Source organism: Acomys russatus, chromosome 2, assembly GCF_903995435.1.
Source record: "Acomys russatus chromosome 2, mAcoRus1.1, whole genome shotgun sequence".
Classification (NCBI taxonomy): Eukaryota; Metazoa; Chordata; class Mammalia; order Rodentia; family Muridae; genus Acomys; species Acomys russatus.
Window position 1 is genome coordinate 92470294 of NC_067138.1, and position 26497 is coordinate 92496790.

General features: G+C 42.5%; 1 protein-coding gene across 1 annotated transcript in view; it reads left to right on the plus strand.

Moving 5' to 3' along the window:
* The window catches only part of Adamtsl1 (ADAMTS like 1), a 915031-nt gene that overhangs the window by 740407 nt on the left and 148127 nt on the right, over nucleotides 1-26497 (plus strand). The window contains exons 15-16 of the mRNA XM_051163985.1: nucleotides 13613-13914; nucleotides 24842-24971. Coding sequence (XP_051019942.1) covers nucleotides 13613-13914; nucleotides 24842-24971 — 432 coding nt within the window. The remainder of the gene's footprint in view (nucleotides 1-13612; nucleotides 13915-24841; nucleotides 24972-26497) is intronic.

The window sequence follows — 26497 nt, forward strand, 5'->3', positions numbered from 1 at the left end:
CCCTTAAGGTGGGCATATTTTTAACTATCCTGGCTACAAACAGCAAGAATCTTACTTTATGTGTGTCTGTGTATTGTGTGTCCATTGTCCTTAGAGGCTAGAAAGGGAGCTGGACTCCCTAGACCTGGAGTTATTACCCATGGTTACAAACCACCATGTGGGTGCTATGAACCAAACCAGGCTCTTCTAGAAAGACAGACAGTGTTCTTGCCTCCTGAGTTTTCTCTTTCTTCCCAGTTTTTAAGTTATTTCAAGTATGTAGAGTGATCCGACGGAAGCCATGCCATATAAGGCCCCTGGTGTAAGTCATCTGAGACGGATCCTGGGAGCCAAGCTTGGGTCCTCAGGAAGAGCAGCAAGCCCTTTTAACTGCCGAGTATCTCCCCAGCCCCAGTAAGAATCTTTAACCAAGGTATTTTCCTCCCATTGTGTAACACAATGTAAATAGTATCCAAGCATCAAACTGAAATGTAAGCCAAGTGGGAGCATTCACGAATGAAACCCACCATAAACAGTTGTAAAAACACAGTAAGCTCATCTCAGAGGCTGTCGGCTGAAGAATGAAAAGAAATCTTTGCTCTAAATGGTGCGTCTGTGTCACCCCCTTCAAGACTCAGGGAACAAAGAAAGAAAGGGTAGAAAGATTATAGGAGACAGAGGATGGTGAGATACGTAGGAAAAAGAAAACATCCTTAGACATGGCATAGCCATGCATGCACCCACGTGAATAGAACCCACAAGGATTTAGGTTTAAACCGAAGGACCATTGAGAGTCCCCATGATGATCCCACAGTCCTTACGGGACTTGTTTATCTTCTGGGAAACGGCATTTTCAATACATGTAAGGATACATTTCAATATATTTAGTTAAATTTATGCCCTATCAAATTGTTAGATAATGTGAATTTCTTAACTTAGTATTTAATAAGATGTACTTTTAAAAATAAATGGGTAGGAATCTCAGCTGTTTGGCATGAATCCTCATATTTTCCCAAAGTATGTATAGAGATTCAAACATTAGTGAGGGATTTAGACAGCAATGGTGTTTATAGTCACAACACAAGGTGCCTGAGTTGGGTTCTCTTCATGAGTCTCAGGCCACAGAAAGTAACAACAAAAAAAGTTCCCTTCTTGTCTTTTTGGTTGTGAACCTTAATCTTCAATGATTGAGCCATGCCAAGGAATATCTTCTCTATGCATAGAAATAGACACATTTAAGAATCAAGAATAATATCATGTAATATCAAGATATTGAGTGGTGAAGTGTAGCATCCTGGAGCCACAGCAGGTGGAGTGACAGAGCATGGGGTGTGAAGCGTGAGAGCTCTCGGTTTTAGGAATCAGGATGTGGCAATTTAATGCCTCACACTGAGCAGACGGTCGTTATCTTCTCATAGCTTTCCCCGCTTCCCAGCCTCATCCATACCTACCAAAATTAGTCCTTCCCTGTATATTCCCTGATACAGCAGGCTTTCGATGCCCATTCTCTGACGAATAGTCCGTGTCATGTAGACGACTTAAGGAGCTAAACCAACCCCTGAGCCACCTGCTCAGTATAGTGACATCCTGGTAGATGCAGATTATTCCCAAAGTTACCTAACAGTGTTTTTAACTTTCAAGAAACCTCAGGGTTGGAGCTGGAGAGATGGCTCAGTGGTTAAGAGCCCTAGCTGTTCTCCCAGAGGACCTGGGCTTAAATCCAAGCTCACAAATAGAGGCTCACAACTGTCTGTAACTCCAATTCAAGGAATCCGATGCCCTCTTTTGGCTTCTTCAGGCACCAGGCACACATATGGTGCACAGATGTACATACAGACAAAACACCAATACACATAAGAAATAACAATAAATGTTTTAAAAGAAGAAAAAAAAACCTCTGGGTATTCTTGTCACAGAAGCAATAGAACTGTGAGTCAAACTTGAATATTGGCTGTATATGCACAGATTAAGTAGATGTGCTCTACATAATTGAAGAAGTCTCACTGGGGCTCAGTGATTAAGAGCACTTGTTGGTTTTCCAAAAGACTTAGATTTGATTCCTAGAACCCATATGATGGCTCACAACTGTCTATAACTCTAGTCCCAGAGAATCTAATGCTCTTTTCTGGACTTTGTGGCTACCAGGGACACATGTGGTGCACATACATACAGGCAAGCATAACTCTCACATATAAAATAATAAAATAAATAAATCAAAAAACATGTTATTCGATATTTTGGTATGTGCAGTGTGATTGATATAAGAACCCAGTTTTGTACTATCTATGCCACAATTATGCCTACCTCTGATCTCAAATATCAGAATAGTTAAGTGATATGTCATAGTTCACAAATAATAAGAAATAAATAGATGAAATTACACTGTGAAGTTTGGAGGGGCATGTTGATGTGAACCAATGGCTGGAAGCTTATGATAGAGTTCATTTGAATCTGTCATTGATGTCAAATTATTATGTAGGCAAAAATGACTAGATCATCCATGGCATGTGGAACATTTCTGTCAGTTTGTTCCTCAGTGATACAAGCCTGTGTGTTGAAACCAGATTTAAAAGATCATGGTTTCTTAAACTTACTTCTCTTTCTCAAATGCATCCAGCTGGCCCCAATGAATTGGTGTGGAGTCGGGCTGTGTATTTATGCATCCTAACATTGGATATATCCCTGTTAGGATCAACGGGTAACAGCTATCTAACCATCTTTCCACACAGCAGCAGTATGCAGTGGTTAAGTGTGGGCTGCAACTGGAGTCTCTATTAGCAATCATGGGCCTGAGCAAATCACTGCATCCCGTAAACTTCTATTCCCTCATTTGTAAGCTGAACACTGTGGTCTCTACAGCATTGGGATTATGAGAGTTAACATATGTAAAGCAGCTAGCATAGCTGATGTGAATATATTACCTGTTGCCATAACTAAACCTTTCCTCAAACCACTGGTTTTCTGAGAGAATCTTCAAGAGAGTTCAAATCTATTACAATTGTAATATATCTTCTTCTAAAGCCTTTTAAGAGCCACAAGATTTAGCCTGAAACTCTGCTTGTGGTTCTCGACATCACACCATTGTCCTGTTTCTCCCCCTCTGTACCTCAGAAGCTCTCTGAAGACCCATGTGCACCATACTCTGTCCCGAGTTTAGATATAGAAGATGGTTCCTTTTGTTTCAACTAAAAAGAAATGTATGGGGAAATGTAAAAACGAGTAAAAAGGGTTCAGATACTGCTTCCGTGGGAAAGCAGCCTCCTCCCACTCTGAGTTAATGCACACCCCCACTTATTGCTCCCATTATGCACAGAGACAGCAAAATCAGCAATAAAGTCAAAAGCACAGACAGAGCCATTTTCATGTGGTCAGTAAAGGCCTTCATTGCAATCCAAGAAGTCCCACAGCCATCAGCCACGCCCACCATCACCGCTGTTGCTCACTCTGCACCGCTAACTTCAGAAAGTTAGCTCTGAGTTCTCGCTCAGCTGAACCCTAGAGAGTGACAAAGACAAATTAATAGGGTCCTTGTGTGCCAAAATAAAGTATGGACCCTGTCACCACCAATATATGTTAAGTCCATTAAGGTCATTTTTTAATGAACTGAACTTTTCTTTGGAAAGCTCTGCCAAACTTGTTGAACTAAAGGAAAGAAAGCTTTACAGAAACACAAGATAAACCCATCTCCCTCCATTCGAAGAAGAAACGGTTCACACAGAGTAGTCAGAGTTTACAGTGCTTTAGGTTGTTATCAAAGTTGAGGCTGAGTGGTATAGATTTATGGTGGTGTTAAGCTGAGAACCACAGATGCGCTGATAGCTGTCGACCACATGGTGTCTTCCGTCCTTTGGAATAGGGTCTTTTAAATAGGCAGAGGACCCTACAGGGAAAGCAGGCCTGCAAATCATGCTCCATTCACACACACCAGAAAAGTACATAAAGGTGCTCTGAAGCACTGTCCCGTCTTCCTCTGTCATCTGTGAGGACAGTAATTTGGCTCCGTTCCTATCTGCTATGTGCAGTTAATAACATATCACTTACCCCACAAAAGCTTTGTGTGTGCTGGGTTTTTTTTTTTGTTTTGTTTTGTTTTTAAGTACATTTTAACAAAAGATAAAGGCTCTCCAAGAGTCCCTGTAACCTCGGATGAATTCCAGAATATTCCAAGGCCTTCTCTATTGAGAATATAGATGGCATAAGATAAGGCAATGTTTGACCAAAAAGTCCTGCATATATTAAAAGGTTAGCATCTGTCTCACAATCATTTTTTTCTATGAAGCAGCATTCTCAGTGAGGTTTTAGGGAAGGATGGTTCGTAGAGAGTTTAAATTTGCCTCAAGATCCTTGATGACCCAGCAACCCACCCATATAAGCCAAACCCAGTAGTTATGAAAGATAGGTAACTACCATCAGAACGTGAAACATAGGGCTGTGTGTGCTGGTTCTCACACCATAACCCCAGCACATGGGAGGCTGAGGAGTGAAGGATGCCACAAGTTTGAAGCCGGTCTTGACTGTGACTACACAGTGTGTTCTAAGTTCCCCCGGGTTACAATGTAAGACCCTGTCACAGACAAAGAAAAAAGGAGGGGAGGGAGGAAGAGAAGAAGGGAAGGAAAGAGGGAGATAAGGGAAGAGAAAGGAAGAAAAACAGAGAGAGGGGTGATAGCTCAGTCAAGAAAGTGCTTGCAGGGAAAGCATCATTTGTTGCCCAGAGCCTGCACTAAAAAGTTAGGCACAGTGGCACACAGCTGTAATCCAAACCCTGGAGAGACAGGGATAGGGGTCCTGGGGCTCACTGGCCCAGCCAGTCCATCCTCATTGGTGAGCTCAGGCCATAAATGACCCTGTCTAAAAAGATCAAGGTGAGACAGAGCATGGTTTCACACGCCATTAATCCCTACACTCTGAGGGGCAGAGACAGGAGGAACTCTATGAGTTTGATGTCAGTCCAGGATAGTAAGAACTACATAGAAACCCCATTTAAAAAATTTTTAAACCTAGGTGGATGGCATGTGAAGCATTATACCTGAGGTTGACAATATCCTTCACACACACACACACACACACAAAGGAAGGCTACCCTTAGGCAGCCCACCAAGGTTTGGGAAGGCCTCTTTGAAAAGGATATGTAAGCTGAGTCCTGCAGATAACTGGTAAAATTATTCTAAGGAGAGACACAGGAGAGGGTCACCCAGAATGCACCTGCAGATGTCCAACACTTAAATCAGGGAAGAACTGCATGTGTTTGTAGAAGAAGTGAAAGCAGTCAGCACACATGTGTGGCTAGCAGAGATGGGGGAGAAGGGGTAGAGGGTGGCATAATGTACCCATAGACAGATTCCATTTTTGAGTACCATGTCAAATTATTCAAAGGATGCCTTATGAAGGGAGCAGAGCCAGAAGACAGAGAAGTGGCCATCACGATCAAGAAAAGACACAGCCTTATCTGTTGTCGTCAAGATTTCTGTGTTGTGCCACAGGTAGTCCACTGGTGTGTGTGGAAGATCAGCAAGCCAGGGCCTGAATCCTGACTCTGTTATTTATTCAGCATATTGACCCTGGCCACCTCTGTGCCTCAATCTAGGTATTGGGATGAAGATAGCACTATAAAAATATAATTTTTAAAAAATATTATGAATCACATGCAAACACAAAGTGAATATATCAAACATTCTTTTTTAATTTTTGAGCTATTCAGGAAGCTCATTAAGATGCTGAAACTAATTCAAATAGGGAGTTGGGACTAAAAAGGTTCATATTTTCCAGAAGATAAAAATCATTTACACCAACAGGAAAATTTTGCAAAGTTGTGAACAAGAAAAATCTGTGTCAGCAACAGCCCTTTACAAAAAAAATTCTATCTCTATGAAGTTACAAAGCATCTAGTCAAAGACATTGCAAGGCTTGATCTGTCACAGAGCTAGACCACCCTAGATGAGCAGGGTAATGCCAGCACTTCACTGAAAAGATACTGGTCATCTCTTTTACCTATTTCACAGCATAGCCAACAGTCCCCATCTCCCAGTGGCTTAGTGAGTTATGTACTTGAAATAGATATGGCAAGAAGTGTAACTGTTAGCCAAGATTATTTAATGGTTGGTGCTGAGAGGGAAAATGGAAAAAAAGTTAAGGAAGTTTTTCAAGGAATAATGGATAGAACTTGCCTGTCAGGTGGAATGGAGGATTGAAGGAAACTGAGGAATTAGGATTAACTCGTGAATTTTCCAGCTTAATGAGAAACCTTGTCTCTGGGCAACAAGGTGGAGAACAGTAGACAAAGACAGACAATACCCTGCTCTTACCTCTACATGAGCATGCACCCACAAGCACATCCATGACGTCAAATGCACACCGCCCATGTTTTCACTTGTGTGCTGGGGATTCAAACTCAGGTCCTCATGTTTGAGAAGTGAGTGCTCTTACTCAACAATCCATCTTTCTGGACCCCCAAAATGGAATTCTTTATTGCCCCTCAAGCAATGTATTTAACTTCCAATCTTCTGCATATCACACACACACACACACACACACACACACACACACACACACACACACACACACATATTCAAGCCATTAGACTTGGCAGTAAGCACCTTTACTTGCTGAGCCATCTCATCAGTCCTGTTTGTCTCCTAAAATAAGATTAATGTTATTTTAATTAATTATGTTAATATTGATTAGTTAATATTTGATCTTTGAAAAGAAAACATTCTAGGATTAAATTCTTAGACATTTCCTGCCAATTCAAAATTATTCATGAATACATTGGAAGCTGAAAGCCTGAGCTCTGAGGCATAGCAATCCTTAGGGCTTGGGGACAGAAGGACTTAGCACAGGTGACTGAGAAGGTGCCAAGCCTGCTGTCATTTAATTCAAAAAAGTGCTTTCAGAAGGAAGCTGTCTTAGTTTCTTTACCTGTCACTGTGACAATGCTCTGACAAAAGCAGCCTGGGCAGGGGGGCGGGGGTGGTAGTGGGTTATCTGAGCTCACAGGTCAGTGGCTCCTCCTGTGAGATTTCTCCTGGTGCAAAGTCCCTTTGAAAGGCAGTCTCTTTAATGCGCTTAACTGTCTTTTACTTCTATAAGAAAGCCATTGAGAGATTCTTACAGAGGCCAACTATCTCTCAGAGATCCCCAAATGAATTCCATCGCTGGCCTCTAAAGGATACCTCTCCCATGTTGCACTGCATGCTTAGGAACTGCGTCCTTCCTTCAGATTTATGTAGGTGAGCAGCATTAGACACAGGTAGCTAAGATGATTCAACTGAAGAGTTCTCTCTCTCTCTCTCTCTCTCTCTCTCTCTCTCTCTCTCTCTCTCTCTCTCTCTCTCTCTCTCTCTCTCTCTCCCTAGACAGAGCTTCTCTATGTTATCTTGGCTGTCCTGGACTTGCTTTGTAGACCAGGCTGGCCTTGAACTCACAGAGACCCGCCTCCCTCTGCCTCCCAAGTGCTGGAATTAAAGTGTGCACCACCACCACCTGGTCTTTTCCATTACATGTAGAGACATGAAGGAGCTTCATATAAGTCTTCCCGACGTCATGTAGAGGTGGGAATTGGAGAAGACCAGGAACAGAGAGAAGGCTGTTCCTCTGTAGTTTCCTTTTTCACCCAGCTGCAGTCTTTTTCTCTTGCACTGACGTTCTCCTTCAAATGCATGAATACCCAGCTTACATTTAAGTAACTGTATCTGGTCCAAAAGCTTTTACTTTGTTACTATTTCAAGGATTATCCAGAAGCCAAAGAACCAACTTTTCAAACATAAATAGAACCAGAAAAAGGAAGCTTAGTTAGACATCAGATGAGGCTGCCCAGAAGAGCACATCATTAGCAATCAAGTCTGTGACGTTTGCCCCGGTGACAAGGCATTCCTGCTTAATTCGGGGCAGACTTTCTAATATTTTATTTTTCCAACATACGTTTTATAGTTACATCTACAGTTAGTTACTATTAGGAGATAATAATGATTTTGGAGTGGAGAGATGGCTCAGAAGGTTTAAAAAAAAAATACTTACTGATCTTAAAACAGACCCAAATTTGGTAACTGCCTAAGCACTATGTGGCAGCTCACAGCCGTGGAATCTGACACCCTCCTCTGGCCTCCACAGATACCAGAAATACACACAGTGTGCATACATACATTGAAAAAAAACACTTATTCATATGATATTTTAGAAGTGTTCTTTTAAAAGGTTAATAAAGTTTTTAATAAAGAAATCTCATAGTTGTGGTGCAAATATAAAGTGAATATTTGTCAGAAATTACATTAGGAGTATTTTCCCCTTATCCACAGGGATACACCCCAAGTCCCTGTGCATGACCATAACCAACCACAAATAGTATTGAATTCCTTAGATACTGTATTTTGCTATTTGTGTGTACCTATAATAAAGTTTAGTTTATAAGTTATGCATGGTAAGATTAACAATAACAATACCAAAATAAAGTAGCTATAGTATACTTTTTAAAAGTAATTTTAAACTGACTTATTTCTCTAGCTTTCCACCTAATATTTTTAGACCATGGTTGATCATGGCTAATTGAAACCATGGAAAATGAAATAAAACAAATTTACAAATAGATGCAAAATCAGTGTATACATACGACAGTGAAGCACTGCATTCCACGAGATAATTGATATGCCTTTTTAAAGGGAAATAATTTGAATTATCAGTTTTGTGCAACTGAAACGGGAAGTAAAATAACTCAGAGTCAATGAAAGATGTATTTAACAGGGTTTTCCTTTTTCTTTGTGGTCTGTCTTAAAGCATCTCTTTATTTCCCGCCCCCCAAGTGCTTCCCTCTATTCCTGCCTCTCTTCTCACTGTGATGCCATACCACAAATTCCATATGTAAATGTGTATACCAGAATACCAGAAAAAATGAGGAAGGCACAACTCATGTAGACTCACAGCTGAAAAATAAGCTAAAATTGAAAACTACCGAAATTAGATTATTGTAATGTGATTCCTGAGAGCTCCAATATGAATTTCGAAACTAGGGCTTGAGCCTCTCAACAGCATGAAAACAGTATTCCTGCAGGGCTGGAGGGATGGTCTTGCAGAGGACCCTGATTCAGTTCCCAGCCCTCACACAGTGGCTTAAAACAACCTATAAGCACTTCCAGGGGTCTGATGTCTTTAACAACCATGATACACAAACATACGCAGGCAAACACCCATACACATAACATCTCATCTTTAAAAAAAAAAAAAAATAGCACACATTGACTAATCTGGATGCATTTTAAAATTTTTATTACTGTGTGTGCATGCGTAGGTTCAGAGATGTGTGTGTGTGTCTGTGTGTGTGTGTGTGTGTGTGTGTGAGTGTGTAGATCAGAGGTCAGCTTGGAGAGTTTGTCCCCTCTTTACCCCATTGATTCTGGGAATCAAACTACGTTCTCAGGCTGGACCAGGCTTGCTCAGCAGGCACTGTCACCTCCAAGCCATCTTTCTGGCCCTAATAACAGTGATTTTTCAAACAGGCTTGTGTATAGGATAGAGGTGGGGAGGGGAAGGGAGAGGTGGGAGATACTGGGAGGGGGAAGGGGAAAAGGGAAGGAGAGAAGAGGAACTGGAGGGAAGGAGGGAGGGAGGAAAAGGGAAAGTTAATTATGTCAGTTACAGACCAAACCCATAAAACTCCAGCCTCACTCTGGCTGATGTCTGTAGTGATTAAACAGCTAATCAATCAAGACTAGATGGTTTTTGTTTAGCAGTTTATTAATAAAATGGTTGTTTTTACCACTTCAGAGCATGGCCCTAACTTCATAACAGTTGGTATTAAACTAAACCATTTAGGATCTCAGCAAGTGGCTGTGATTGTCACTGCTTTCTGTGTCATTTAAAGGGACTCTGGTAGTTAGTCTAAATCAGAAGCTCTGTTAGTAAAATGAACAGTTAAGTTTGCCATAAAAGACCACAGAAAAGCCCACTTCATTCATTTACCAAGTGGGGTGTGTGTGTGTGTGTGTGTGTGTGTGTTATCTTAGAAGTGAAAAAAACTACACTTCCTCACTTGCTGCCCTCTCTGTGACCTTGCTTCCTCCCACTTGTGGCTACAGGGCTCAGGATAGTAAGTGCAGAGTTAGAAGATGGAGAGGTGGAGAGAAACTTCAGAAGAAAAGCAGTCACTCACAGAGCCATTTGTGTAATCAGATCATTTTCTTTAAAATGGACTTCAACAGGAGGAGGCTGTATTAATCATACAGTGTGTGCACTAGAGAAATTAAAATGAGTGCCAAGAGAAAACACCATTTCAAGATCAACTTGTTTTTCATTGGACTGAAGCTGATTGGGTTCCGAGGATAGCAGATTGGGAGCTCTGCCAGTGAGGATCTCTTGCATTTGATGGGATTTCATTTGGGGTAAAACAGATGTTTATTTGCACTTTTTTATGAAGCAGGGGTGTTTTGTTACAATTAACTCTATTATCCATATAGCCAAAAACTCATATATATATTTACATACTCTTTTTCATTTAGAAACCCTGCTTTTTAAAATAAAATCAACTTTTACTACTGTAGGTTCCCTGGGATTCTATGTCTCTTTTCTTTTAGGAAATCGCTTTTATTATAAAAAATAATTATTAACAAAGCCAAGAGTTTAAAATACAGACGTAAATAAAGTGACATCAACATGACGGGCAGAATGGGTGGTCACCCACAGAAGCACAGATTTAATAACCATTGACAGGTAACATGTGCCTTTGTCAGGGTTTGAGATTTACACCAGGGTTTACAACACTTGGTTTCATTGAGAAGGCAGACCTGTGCCCTCTGAGAACAGAGCCACTTGCCCATGTCCCTGATAGAAATATGTCCAGCTGTAGACCTAGAAGCAGCCTTGTCTGTTTATGGACCCAGTGATAACTCAACCTTTATATTCACAGGTTCAGAAGTAGCTCAGCTTTTGCTCATACCCAAAAAGAATCCTATTTACACCTCTGCTGTCATGGCCTTTTACAAACACTGGGGACCCTCACAGAAAATCTCCTCACTCTCTACCAGACCTATAAGTGTCCCTACTTTCCCAGGAAGCCCAAAGGCACTTCCACCTTCACACAGACTCCATAACCACCCCTGAATCCATGAACTAATAATCCAATCCATCCCTGAACCCTGGAAGCTGGCCCTTCTGACCAAAGACTCTTGCAGTGGTTGCATCCATAGACCATGGTAGCAGGTCCACTTTTAAACTTTGGCTTAAATTGGGCTTCTGTGTCTTTGGGGATAATATTATTCAAATTCTGTCAAGAGACTAAATGCAAAGTCATTCATCTTACAGGCAAAGAAAGCTGAGGACACAGTTTGTGTGTCATTCTAGGACTTTGGAAAATAAAACACAAAGCTGGCTATCACATACATACATACAAACATACATACATACATACATACATACATACATACATTATTCATATGCACAGATAAATGATAGATAGATAGATAGATAGATAGATAGATAGATAGATAGATAGACCTAAAGTAAGTTTGTGAATGGTCTAGGAATCTCAGAATGTCTGTCCTTTCTAGCAAATATTCTGTTCTTATAACAGGGGTTGGAAACTACAGCCCACAGGCCAGATCCAGACCCTTCTGTAAGCACACCTTTATCCTGTTTCTGCAACTCAAGTTTTGCTGGAGCATAGCCCCACTCATCTGGTTACTCCTTCCTTCCAACAATGGAAGTCTTGGGTGACTGCAACAGAGCCTGCATAGCATGCAACATCTGAACTATTTTCTAGCTTATCTCTTTTCAGGAAAGCTTGCTGACTCTGTCCAAGTGTGATAGTCACAGAAATCAATCATAGGCATCGTGAGCATAACCCTTGCTGCACACATAGCTCATGGGGCACAGTTTGAGTTCTTGCCATCATTGTTTTTCTAGAGCAACATAGCGCACTACATTTTAAAAGAAGCATTGCTCGTTGCTCTCTTGTCAAGTCACCTGTTGGGTGTGCCTTCTTATATACAAAATGACTTACTATGCATATACTTTTGAATACCCTTTGTGTCTGCACCAGTGTTGTAAAATCCAGGGCTGCGTATTTATCATGATTCTTATTCCAGGAGGCAGGCAGTTGTGTGTGGATGCTCAATAAAAGAATTAAGTGATTTTTTTTTTGATAATAGATTTCAGTTTTATATTTCAAAAGAGTTCATGCAGGTGGTATTGCTTAAAGGAAAATGACATTGAAATCTTTTGGGAATACTATTTGTCCCTATGTTTCTACGCCAGAAGATTTAAAAAAAAAAAAAAAGCTAAAACCTAGGGGAGTGTGATATAGGGATAAAGTTTTCTTGGGCATCATCCTGAGTAGCCGTTCCACACCTGTTTACCCTTCTAGTGGGTGGTCTGTCTAGTGACCTTTGTGCTCTCCAAGTAGATGGCTCTTCCAAGATAACTAGAGTGAGGCTCTTTGGGGAAGGGTTTTTACCAGGCCACCAAATAGTGTGTGTGCTTTGGGCAAGGACAGTCCTCCTGGGCAAACTGATCACCTCTATCCCACAGAGGGCAACCTCGGACTCAGGAAGCATCATTGTCACGCCAACAATGGGTTGGGTTGCTGTTAGAATGTCCCTTTCCCTGAACTAGCTGTGAACTGTTTACACTTGCTGAGATTTGAGGCCATAAGTTTCTTCTCGGGTCATCCTTTTCTGCCAAAGTCATGGTCAAGGAGCCATGTTTGCCTGCCTCTTCAGCCCCCCTCCCTGTGAGAAAGTAGAAGAACCATGGTGGGAGGGGATATAATGTTAATGGCTCCCTCTGGGTTCTCCCCCTGGGACCTCTCCAGGCCACTGAAGTTATGGCCATGGCTGATTAACGAGGAGCAAAGGCTTTTTGGGAATTTGGGTATTTTCATACGTTCTAGAAAAAAAAAAATCAAGAAAAAAAACAGTTTTTACTTGTGTAGCTCCTTTTCAGGGGCGGAGGTGGAAGATGTGGAACAAACACGTAGGACTGCAGAGCCTCTTGTTCACTGTAGCATGCCTGTGGCTTTCAATTTGAGTGTGGCTTTCTATGTGATATAAAAAGACATGGAGTTCAGACTGATTCAAAGAATGTGTGAGGGGAAAGGCAGCACCATTCTTGGAAACTTTAAAAACAAAAGTCCCTACTTATGCATAAAAATAAATCCTGGGAAGCATACTGTATGTGAGCAAGGAAAAGTTACAGTTATGAGTTCCAAACTAGGAGGAAACGCTTCCCAAGTATCTCCGAGGGCTTATTTTGTTATCGTTTTTAGTAGCAGTATTAGCCTGGTGTAAGAAGAAGAGCCAGCATCCTGCAAGAGGCACACGTGCTGGCATTTAGAGAGAGGAGACCCACCAAAGTCCTGTTGCCTCTAAGGGTGCAGAGCAGTGAGCTAGCAGGTGGTCTGTGACTGGAATGTCTTGCAGCTGGGAATTCACATGACACTCTGGAAACACGCACTCCAGAATCAGTGGCCAATGAGCTCATGAACTAAAGTGAAGGCGCCAGCCCAGGACTCGGTGGAGGATACCGAGCACAGCGTGGTGGTACAGCTCTGGGCTCCCCCGGAGGCAGGTGCTATGCAGCTCCTCAGAGCATCCAGGGCCTCCTGCCTGGGGTTTCTCACCCTGTCCTCTTGTTTGCTTACCAACTGCAGGTTCATTCCAGAAGCTTGGTCGGCCTGTACTGTCACCTGTGGTGTGGGAACCCAGGTGCGAACAGTAAGATGCCAGGTGCTCCTGTCTTTCTCTCAGTCCGTGGCTGACCTGCCTGTGGATGAATGCGAGGGGCCCAAGCCGGCATCGCAGCGCGCCTGTTATGCGGGACCATGCAACGGGGAGATTCCTGAACTGAACCCAGATAATGGAGACGGACTCTTGGGTGGCCTGCAGGACCTGGACGAGCTGTCTGATTGGGAGTACGAGGGCTTCACCAAGTGCTCTGAATCATGTGGAGGAGGTAAGGAGGGGAGCCCCAGATCAGAGCCCACCATCTTCCTGGCTTCTTCTGTTCCTGCACGCAGCTGTATCGGGCGACTGTCCTAACCCAGGAATGATAAGTGAAGAAAGGAGAATCAGCCATTCTAAATGTAAAACACCCTGAAAGAAACCCTCCCCAGTGCCTCTCACAGTCAGCTGTGAGCAGGCAGCACGCCTAACGCCTTGGCTTGCAGCTGTCATTGCAATGTTCTGTTCTCAACGTCCAGCCCTGTGTGTCTGCTCCTTTCCTAGGTGCATTCGGGGTGAAAGGACACGCCACTGCTGCATGTTCTACTGTTCTCAAGAACACACTAGAGTCCCTGAAATTTATTCAGCTTCTTTTCCAACTGAGGGAGGGTATTTAAAGACAGTGAACACCGTGCAGAATAGGATCTAGAGAAACAGGAGAGCAGTGGCCAAAGGCAGGACCCTGCTCATTCTGTAAGAGGGAGACCAGGACGCAGAGAGAGGGGGCAGGGGCTTTTTCCATCTCTCACAGCTAGTCATGATAGCACTGGGCCCCGGCCAAGGCTTCTGTTTTCTGTCCTCACTATCTTTCCACCATACTATACCTTCTTTAGGCCCATACAGAATCCCTGAAGCCTTCTCATTATGAATATTATTTAATGCCAAACGTTTACATATATTTTCTCCTCATTCTCTTGGGTATGGTCCATAATGATCTAGAAATAACTTCAGTAATGTTTACATTATTGCATTAATGATGACCGATGACTGCATATCTTTATGGAGTAGTGCACGGTTTGATGTATATATTGAAGGAAGATGAAAACCAAGCTAATTAACCCATCAGTGAGTCCGGAGATAGGGCAGGGAAGTGTGTGTCATTGCACACTGAACTACCAAATTACTTCTCTGCCTTAGGTCTGACACAGTCTCTCCCAGAACCAGTAGCATGCTGCTTCAGCCAGACTGGCTGCCCAGCAAGCCAAGGGGATCTACTTGTCTCGACCCACCTAGAGCAGGCACATGCTGCCATGCTCAGCATTTTAGTGAGTGCTAGCAATCTGAACTTGGATGCTCATGCTTACACAGCAAACACTTTGCACTGAGTCATCTGCCCACCCACCCCCACACCCCCAGTGATTCTTTATTTAGGATGTTATGAAAAGGAACGTGCTAAGAGAATCAATTAGTTCTTTGAGATTATGATATGCCTTGCCATTATAAACAAATACATTAGATCGATACTGCAACTAATGTCCAGTCTCGAGAGGTTTTGACAGGTGACAGAGTGCAGACTGATCCCCCACCAAAGCCATAGGGAGTGTTGAGGCTCCACAGGCCCAGCAATGATGTTGCTTAATCACTGGGGGATGCAGGGGGAGAGGCAGGGAGCCACATAGTTTCCCAAAACTGTTTTTTAAGCCATGACATTTGGGAAAGTCTTGAAAAGCATCTTTTGTTCTGGTTGAGAATGTAAGAATAAATGTGCCCACATTGTCCATTCACAGGGTTGAAAGGGGATGAAAACTACCAGCAAAGAATGTACTTTTCTCTGGCGGTTCTTTTTAAATGCTTAATAGCTCTGACCTTGGGGTTCTTATTTGTTTGCACGTCCTCCAATTCCAAGGCCTGGAATTGTTGGAGTGTTCGAATGGAGAGGCCTGGTATTTTAAAATCGAGATTCTTCCAAATGACTCTGGGAGTCAGTGGCCTGGGACTCAGCTAATGTGTTCTGTTCACTCCGTGTGGCTCCCGCACTTTAGAGATGTCCTTCCTCTCATGCCTAAGGAGGAAGATGTGTTAAATAAACCTCACTGATTTCTGAGTTCTGATAGAAGCCAAGAGGCCAGGGGAAAGGCTGGGTGTAGTTGGTGGCTGCCATTGCTTCTTTTGTTTATACTTTGTTTTTTAAATATATTTTATTAATTTATTCATATTATATCTCAATTGTTACCCCATCCCTTGTATCCTCCCATTCCTCCCTCCCTCCCATTTTCCCCTTACTCCCCTCCCCTATGTCTGTGACTGACTGAGGGGGACCTCCTGCCCCTGTATATATTCATAGGGTATCAAGTCTCTTCTTGGTAGCCTGCTATCCTTCCTCTGAGTGGCACCAGGCCTCCCCATCCAGGGGACATGGTCAAATATGGGGCACCAGAGTTGGTGTGAAAGTCAGTCCCCACTCTCCACTCAACTGTGGAGAACGTCCTGTCCATTGGCTAGATCTGGGTAGGGGTTCGAAGATTATTGCATGTATTGTCCTTGGCTGGTGCCATAGTTTGCGCAGGACCCCTGGGCCCAGATCCGCCCATCATAATGTTCTTCTTGTAGGTTTCTAGGACCCTCTGAATCCTTCTATTTCCTCATTCTCCCATGCTTCTAAATATTCTCAACAAAATCATAGGAGAAAACTTCCCCAATCTAAAGAAAGAGATGCCTATAACCATATAAGAGGCCTATAGAACACCAAATAGAATAGACCAGAAAAGAAAAACTTCTCATTACACTTTGTTTTTAAGACAGGATATCACTATGTACTGCAGGCTGGCCTTGAACTTGTGGAGTCCTCAACCCTAGCCTCCTGAGTGCTGGAATCCCAAGCATGCAGCACCATACCCAATTGTTCTGTAAAATATAAAGAATGACTCACAATTCAAATAGTTGTGTTTTTATCCCCAAATTCCATGATGACCTGAATTGAATGTTCACCCCAAAGCAAACATCCTTTAAGGCACATCACGCTTTCTCTGTTATGCTTCTCAGTTACAAGTCAAGCCTGGAATTTTATGAAAAGGTAGAAAAATAGATGCAGTAGTGGGATATATGAACAGCCAGACACCTTTATCTTTAAGAATTTAACTCTTCTACTGGCCAACCAAGAGTTTAAAATTGAATTTTGAAAAGAAAGAAAGATAGGTAGATAGATAGATAGATAATGTTAATTTTAAAATTTTCACAGAAACTGATTGAGAGATAGGAATTAAATGTTTGATATGCAATTTATCTCTACCTATAGGAACCAAAAGGTTCTGTATGACATAATTATTCTTCATTTATACCCAAGAGAGGACAAAGTTACTAAAGTTTCTTAGGTTTTTAACTGTCAACAACTGGGCACAATGTGCCAAGGTAATATGTTTACACCTAAAAAGTTAGAGTTGAAAATTCCAAAGTGGTGAAAATATGCCTGGACTATGTGTTCCATATGATGCCCATATGCACTAATAAATCACTTTGATATATGGGACTTGTATATTTTCAAATCACTGTTTGGCAGTATTGTATTATCAACTTTGATCTTCCACCAAAATAAAACTCACAAGATTACATATTTTTTAGTCATTCTTATTGAAACCAACCTAAAATGTGCTGGATTAACAAATAGGGTTTAAGTCAGTTGGTGCTATAGAGCAAGTCAAGCTAATTTTATTGTTTCCATAATTTAAAGTAGTAAAATTGGCTAGAATAAAGATAATCATTCACTTAGCAGTGACCAGAAGGAACTAGTTAGTACTCTCAGTCTGTAGTTGGTGACTGAGGGTCACGGAGCTGTCATCAAATACCATGCAACAATCCTACAATTCTGAGAGATATAAACGCAGAAGAGCCTGCTGGCTTGAAGACAAAAGTCCTCAGGCCTGTGAATGGCATCCTACCATCTCCTACTCATCATGCCATAATTTCCTGGGTGTGACTTGATAGCTGTGGTCCAGGAGAGCAGTTCTGAATCCAAGCAGCACTGTGGTGTTGACTTTCTGGATAGCAAACTGACCTTAGGGTCTAGCTTAGGAAAAATGGAGAACTGACTATGGCAGAATTTCCAGTGTAGTCTTGGACCTGTTGCTACTTTCCCTTCTCACTCCTTTTGTCAGAAGAGGAGAACCCAGAGTTAGATCATACTATGCTTGAACACAGCACAGTGTTCTGCATCACATTTATAATATTGGTTTCAGGGGACTATGGATGGCTCAGTGGGTTCAAGTGTTTGCTATGCAAACCTGAGGACCAGAGTTCAGATCCAATTACCACATGTAAGCGGGGTGTGTCTAGGTAACCCATGCCTATAATTTCAGAACTGTAGGGTGAGGAGACAGGATCGCTGAGGCTTGCTGATTGATAGCCTAGCTACAGACTCAGTGAGAAACCCCATCTCAGAGAAATGAGGTAGAGAACAGTAGAGCGGCCACCCAACATCCTCATCTGACATCTGCAATTACACTAGCAAACACAAGTGTGCATCTCACACACACACACACACACAAACACACACACATACTACGCTGTCACAATATACAAACATACATGATATGTATAGATTTAGGACTCTGTTAGTCCTTTTCCAAAGAGCATGGACTCAGCAAGCCACAGTGCTACCATTCCGCCTTCCTCCAATGCCAGGAATCCAGGGAACACGAAAAGTCCTTCCCACTCCTCCCACACTCCTCATTTCAGGGCAGCACCTCACTCAGTGGTCCTTTTCACCGGGCATCCCGTCCCTCCCTGCTCAGTCTGTTTCCCTCTGTGTTTAGGCTGCCTATCCCATTAGTCACTGATGGATTCATCTTAGAAAAACAAACTATGTTGACCACAGGTTTGGCCCCACGTACTGTTGAAGTATGACTGAACTTCCGTCTTAGGTTCCCTCACTTAAGAATGTCCAGAACAACCAACCCCACAACAAAAGTAACTTAATACACAGTGTTGCAGAGCCTGGCACATTGTTTTATAATACCTTAGATTAAAACTTAGTAACTCCAGAGTGCTTCTTGATCTCAGTCTTACCCCATAGATGCTTTTGATCTGCCGTGATTAATGCTCTGCAAATATACATATTTGGGCTTTAGAAATCCAAGGGAGGAGATTACTGATGTCCTGCAGAAACCTTGCCTTTTGTACCCCACTCCTTGCTGGTTTGGAAGAGCTTAAGTTCTATAAACAAAGAGTTCTCCAAGTAGAGACAAGTCCCAGCCCTGGCGCACCTAAAGCAGCAGTCACTTTCAAGTGAGGTAAATGGCAAGTTCTCTGGTCACTTACTGCCTCAGAGTCCCTGGAGAGCATACCAGTTTCATAAGGCTTTCTACTGCCTGAATAAAGCCTGGATATGTTTTCTAGAATCTCTAAAATGCTATTGAATAGACAAGTTAGTAGCATACGAAGTGTTGGATCTCATCATGGTATCTTCACACGTGTCCATTCTACTCTGCTCTCAAGCCCTCCTCTCCCCCTCTTCCTTTCCCTGTCCCACTCCTTCCAGCTGGCTCCCTTCTTCCTCCAGCTAGTCTCTATTTGTGTTTTATTTTTCTGTGTAACCCATTACCCTACTTCCCACCCCTCTGAAGATCTATTCCTCCCCTTCCTAGCTTTGCTGCGCTATACACATCACACACACACACACACACACACACACACACACACTCTGTGTGTGTGTGTGTATATATATATATGTATGTATGTATGTATGTATACTGTGTGTGTGTGTGAAAGAGAGAGAGAAAGAGAGAGAGAGAGTGAGTCCACATGTGTGAGAAAATACATAAATACATATTTGTCTTTCGGAGACTGGCTTATTTCATTTAACATAATGGTTTCCACAAAAGCAATGATTTTCTTTTTTATGGCTGTCTAAAATTCCACTGTGTATATGTAACACATTTTCTTTAGCTGTTTGTTGATTAAGCTAACCTTATTCCACTTCCTGGCTATTATGAGCAGAGCTTTAAACATGAATATGCAAGTATCTCTATGGTATGCTGAATTACAGTCCTCTGGTTAAATCCTCAAGAATTGCACAGCTAGATGTTTTTTATTTTCAGTGTTTTGAGGAACCTCCATACTGTTTTCCATAGTGGCTGTACACATTTTTATTTCCACCAGAAGTGAGTAAAGTTTCCTTTTCCTCCACATCCTCATCAAACTTCATTCTCATTTTGGTCTTTATAAGAGATATTCTGATTGCAGTAAGATAGAATCTTTTTTGTTTTCTTCTGAGATAGGGTTTCTCTGTGTAGCCTTGGCTGCCCTGCACTCACTTTGTGAACCAGGCTGGCCTTGAACTCACAGAGACCCACCTGCCTCTGCCTCCCACAGAGTGCTGGGATTACAAGTGTACACCATGCCTGCTGTAAGAATCTTAAAGCAGTTCTAATTTGCATTTCCAATAGCTAAAGGTATTTAACATTTTTCAGGTATTAATTGGCCATTTGTATTCCTCCTCCTCCTTCTCCTCCTCCTCCTTCTCCTCCTCCTCCTTCTCCTCCTCCTCCTCCTCCTCCTCCTTCTCCTCCTCTGGTGTGAATGTGTGTGTGTCTGCTTACACACTGTGTATGAGTTGGTGTACATAAGTGCTACAGCATGCATGTGGATGTCACAAGATGACTTTGGGAGCTGGTACTTACTTTCTGTCTTGTCTCTGCCACTGTGCCATGCAGTCCTGACTATCTGACCTGCAAGCTTCAAGCCATTCCCCCCTCCACCTGGCATCTCAGCACAGGAGCCCTGGAATTCCAGATGCATGCTGCTGCATCTGGCTCTTTACATGGCCCCAGGAATCTGAACTTGAGTCATCAGACCTTCACGGCAAGCACTTTTAAGCCCTGAGCTATCTCTCTAGCCATATATTTCTTCTATTAAGAACTGTCCATTCAGTTCATTGGCCCACTTGTTGATGGATTTTGGCTGTATGTGTGTGCTTAATTTTTGCAATTCTCTGTTTATCCTTAATATCGATCCTTGTCTGGTACAGATTATTCAGGGCATGTTTCATTTACTGGCAGAAGCTTCTTGGCTCCATGTAACCCTGCTTGGCAGTTCTGGGAATGATTCTATGTGCTCTGGAAACCTGTTCAGAAGTTCGTGCTTGCACCTATATCTAGAAGTGTCTCACCTGTGAACTTTCTAGCTGTACATTAAGGTCTTCGATCCATTTTACATGATTTTCACACAGAAGTAGAGGCACTGTCTGGTTGCATTCCTCTCCCATTAAAGTCTAGTTTTTCCCAGTACATCTTAGGAAGCTGTCATTTCTTCACTGTGTGGTTGTTACACACAAAAAAATCAGGTTGCTATGACCTTGTGAGCTTATTTCTGGGTCCTCTGTTCTGTTCTACTGGAATACTGGTCTGGTTTCATGCTAGTGTAAAGCTGATTTTGTTGGTATATAATTTGGGGTTGGGTATTGTGACACTTTAAAGTTGTTCTTTCTACTAAGGACTATATTGGAGATTAAGGCCTTTGATGGTTGCATATGACTCCTCGGACTTTTTTTTTCTATTTCTGTTGAGAATGTCACTGGAATATTGATGGTAATTGGACTGAATCTGTAAACCACCTTAATACAGATATTTTTGCAATATTAAATTGTTTATCCATGAGTATGTGAGGTCTTTGCCTCTTCTAGTGGCTTTTTCAATTCTTCTAGTGTTTTAAGGTTTTTACTGTGGAGGGCTTGTCCACCTGTTTAGCTAGATGTATTCCTAGATGGTTCACTTCTTGTGAAAACTGTTATGGGTGTGGTTTAGAAAAGCATTTCTAGCAAAACACAGTTCTAGATGTTGCCTGGGACATCAAGCATGGTGGCTGGTGTTCTCATCACTGTGGGGGAAACATTTCCAAAGGGAAAACAGTTTACTTTGGTTCACAGTCTAAGGGATTCCATTCCATAGTTAACATCGTTCACTGCCACATGCGAGGTGGATTGTCATGGCAGCAGGACCAGGAAGCATAGAAAATGTATTCATATCATCCTCATTGTAGGGGAAAGAGATATTTCCCGTGACCCACTTTCTTCCCTAAACCTGGCCATCGTACTCTGACTATCGCAAGGGTAGTCGCTGACTAGGCCAAACAATTGTGTTGTTGTTTAGACTTTTGATTCTTACTTTTTGAGGCAGGGTCTCACTCTGTTGCCCATGCTGGCCCAGAACTCACGGTGAACCTACTGTGTTGCTGCCTGGCCTCACCTTTCTGGGTTCTGCGAGCGATCACACCCAACAAGGTTACAGATAATTTGTTTGGTCTTCATTACTGTGTTGTGCAGCACTCTTTGTGCATTAAACTGTCACATCACATTTTGGCTTTAGTGGCTCTGTGGCATGGTGGCATTTATAAAGTATTCTAACAGCATTGGTGGTAGCCTCAGATTCAATGCCATCCCCTTTAGCTGGCAAGCAAACCCCCAGTTCATGAGCCTTCAGGGAATAGCTCACATTAAAACCACAACAGTAAGCTGCTTGCAGCAGCTTGTCATTGTGGCTTTAAGAATCCTCTACCATCCCCTTGGGAAATCACAGATGGTAGCAACAATATTTTGTGTTCTGTTATGTTATGCCGTCATACCATGAATTTTTAAATTTGGAGATCTTCCCACAGTTGGCATTGCATACTATGATAGAGTGAATTGAATATCCATAAATCTTAAATGGTTCACCTTGAACTAGCTATCACAAATCAAAGAAAATTTAGAAACTATAAAGTGTTAGGGGGAAAAAATAAAATGCTGAAACTGCCATGAGACCCACATGACAAATACCACAATCTATTAAAGACAAACCTAATGACTTGGAAGGAAGAAAATCAGTTTGAATTCTGTCACTTTTTAACTAATGCCCTTGCTTGGTGACCTAGGTCAATGTACCATTGACTTAGAAAGCATTCTGTTGTTTGAGAGACTTGGAGAAACTAAGGATAGATTGAAAGAAGGCTAACAAGCAATGAATATTTATATACTCTTAGGTATCATTTGGTGAAACAATATGAGAGAGAGAGACAGAAACAGAGACAGAGAGACAGACAGAGACAGAGACTATAGATATCCATATATTGGGTATAAATTCATACAAAGTTCTAAGAATATAACTATATCTTTAGATGTGAGTATCTTTGCATATATACCTGTATATGGCTAAAGCAAGTTAGCAGAAATGTCTTGTCTCGCCACTTTCCCTGTTTGCATGCTGCTGACATGATTCCAGACAAATGTCTAGGTTATTTCTAAAGATCTGCAGGAAAGCATATATGACAGCCTCTTGGTATTTTTAAATGTTAATGCTGTCAGTGAGTTCTTAGAGCCTCAAACACGCTGGGCTTCACCATTCAGCAACCACGTGACCTCAGGAAAGTCTTTTCACGCTTCAAAGCTTCAGTTCCCATTTCTGTTCAACTGGGGTTTGCGTAGCGTTTGCCTCATAGGATTGCAGGGAGCATGGAAGGATTTGTGCTAAGTACTTAGCTATAGTGCCTGGGCCATAACAGACGCGGTAGATGTTAGACGTTATCATTCCGGGCAGCAGAATAAAATGTCTGCTCAACGGACTCATTTAAGTGTTTTGGACTCTGTGAAAGTCTCCACAGGGTACTCTCTGGACCATCTTGAGTCATCTACCAAGTAACCTTTGGCTGTCACTGCTCAAAATGCTATGCTAGCCCCATGTAGGTTGTGTCTATGGGGATGTTGCTTTCTAGGGGTACAGTCACTGTGCATTTTATGCATTGTTTCAACTCTCAAGGCTCCCCGAGGTCACTGAAGAAATTAAACAGAATTGAAACAAAGCCCACAGGAACAGAGTCTCTGATGTAAAGACGTGGGAGCAGAGCAGCTTACAGAGTGCTAGACACTAAATGTGATGTCATTCCCCGCTTCCAAACACAGCATTATCTCTTCATTAAGATATAGATTGCTCTTGGACCTCTGAGGCTCTCTCTCCTCATTGGTTGGTTTGTTGGTGGTTCCCCTATTGCTCTGCTCTGCTCTATCTACACTAAATTACCAAGTGTCTATGTAGCCCAGCAGCATTTTTAAATATTTTTGACATTAAAATATAATTATATCAAGAAGAGACTTGATACCCTATGAGCATATACAGGAGGAGGAGGTCCCCTCAGTCACAGTCATAGGGCAGGAGAGTAGGGGGAAAGAGGGAGGGAGGATACAAGGGATGGGATAACAATTGAGATGTAATATGAATAAATTAATAAAATAAAACAATAAAAAATATATAATTATATCATCTCCCCTTCTTTTTCCTCCTCTTAACTTTTTTCATGCATCTTCCCTTGTTCTGTCCCAAATTCAGTTGGTGACATTTTTTTACAACTGAATAGTATTCCATACTGTACACATACCACTTTCCGAATAGTCATTCATCAGCTAAGGATACATAAGTATTTTCCATTTCCTAGGTATTGTGAATAAAGGAGCAATGAACATGGCTAAGCAAGCAAGTATCTGTGAAGTGTGATGTCAAGTCCTTTTGGCATATGTTAAGAGTGGTCCAGCTTGGTCAGATGGCAGATTTCCAGATAGATAGATAGATAGATAGATAGATAGATAGATAGAGTTAGAGATGTAATTTATTCATATTACATCTCAATTGTTATCCCATCCTTTGTATCCTCCCATTCCTCCCTCCCTCCCATTTTCCCCCTACTCCCCTCCCCTATGACTGTGACTGAGGGGGAACTCCTCCCCCTGTATATGCTCATAGGGTATCAGGTCTCTTCTTTTTAGCTCTTTTAGTATTCTTAACACTGTTTACCAGAGTGGCTAGACCCCCCCTGGTAGCATTTTTAAAGCATTTCAGCCACCTATGTTTTCAGAAAGTTGCCCTCCTCAAGAGGTATACTGAGAGAGGCCACAGGCTCATGAGTTCCTCCTTTAGACAAAATTATTACTCTTAAAGAGCCATTGTGTCTGAGTTTAAAGCCAGGCCTTGTTCATGCTACGCAATCACCCAACCACTGAGCTACACTCCCAGCCCTGGATCGAGTGATGCTTAACAAGACTGGCGGCAGTCCTCTGCTTCAAGCTGCAGCCTCTAACGTGCAGTGAGCGTCCCCTCGCCCCCACCCAGACCAGAGACCCCCCACCAGCTGCCTGTCTACACTTCATCACCAAAACACATGCCTACTCTGCACTCTGGCCTGACAGTGTGATTTGTACACAGGTGTCCAGGAGGCTGTGGTGAGCTGCCTGAACAAACAGACCCGGGAGCTCGCTGATGAGAGCCTGTGTGTGACCAGCCGACGGCCCCCACAGCTCCTGAAAGCCTGTAACTTGGATCCCTGCCCAGCAAGGTAAGGGACGTGTTGCTGCCCCTGCCAACCAGGAGCATGTGTTGAACTGGGTGCATCTCTCTACGGGCAACACAGGGAACGCTTACTGTTACCCAATGTTTTGAAAACCAATTAGCATCAGTTCAAACTTCTAGTCAAATCCACTTAAATTTAATTGAAAGCAGGCCCTGGAATTCTGGCCCAATCAATGGTCATATAGTCCAGAGGCTCCATACACTAAGCAAATTTGTGGCATGACTGTTCTGCACACGTAACATTCGGTTGCTTTCCCCTAAAGTGAACGTTAACTGACCACTGACTTCATGATCTAGGCTACCTTTTAGCCTGGACCCAAGCCCTTCACCATAGTAATAAACTGGCTTTCAAATGACAGAGTACGAGGTGCTAAAGCATCTGGGTGGTATAACTGACCCACTGTGGGATCTGTGTGCACACAGCACGCAGATTCATTCTAGCATGCTCTGGGGCGTGTGTGTATCCTTCCACGTGCGTAAAATCAATTAGAGCATTTCATTGTTCAGCCTTGCCTGTGTCTCTTTATCACCCAACCTTGGGTTTTTGCTAATCAACCCAATCACTGCTTTGGTTTATACAATGTTATAGTGTCTTAGATAACTTTTTTTAGAGCAAAACTCCTATATGATTCTGGTTCGGAGCGGGTATGTTTCAGGAGCTAAAGCCAAACTTGCAAATCTATAGCTGCACTGAGCAATGTTACTGGATGAGGTCATGTCCTACATATGAAAGGAATGTTGCTTCTGAATAGTCCTCATTTCTCTGCAAAATACATCAGCTAAGAGTCACTGTATTGTTTTCAGGTGCTAACAGTAGTTTGCTGGTAAAGTCTGCGTGCTGATTTTCTTCTTTCTCAGCCATTTCTAGAAGATTCCTTAAAAGAGACAGGTTCAGGCCTTCTCCAGTCACATTACACAGCTCCATGGTGACATTCTGGGCACCACAGTCGTTCCATGTATTGATCTGAATGCCAAGACTGAGCTTTCCCCTTCAAATATAGACGTGAACGTGGCCACCGGGGCCACATTCTCCAAGGGCAGCCACTTGCCTGGAACAGCACCCCACCCATCAGAACAGGAGCCCGGAAAAAGGAGAAAGGGGCTGGACAGAGAGAAGCTAAATCTAGTCTATAGCATGGCTGCTGTAAGCATGTGTTCTTGCTGCTTGCTGCAACTAGCTCCCCACCTGTCTTTGACTCCCCACTTCCCGGTGTGTGACCCTATGACTTTAGTTCATCAGAAAAGAACACAAACCCCTTCACTTGGTGACAGTCCCCTTCCCCCGTATTAAAAGAAGGCTGCAAGGCCCTTAGCTAGAAGGTCAGCAGGACCGAGTCTTATCCTACTTGTCACCATCTAGCTATGTAGCCTCGATCAAGTTGACTGTTCTCTCTGGTCCCCCAAGTACAAAATGAAACCACTGAGCAAGATAACATGAGGTTGCCATGCCACATACAAATATCCCATGATTATTCATTATCCCATAAGCAGAGGTTTTACAGATATCAGCCC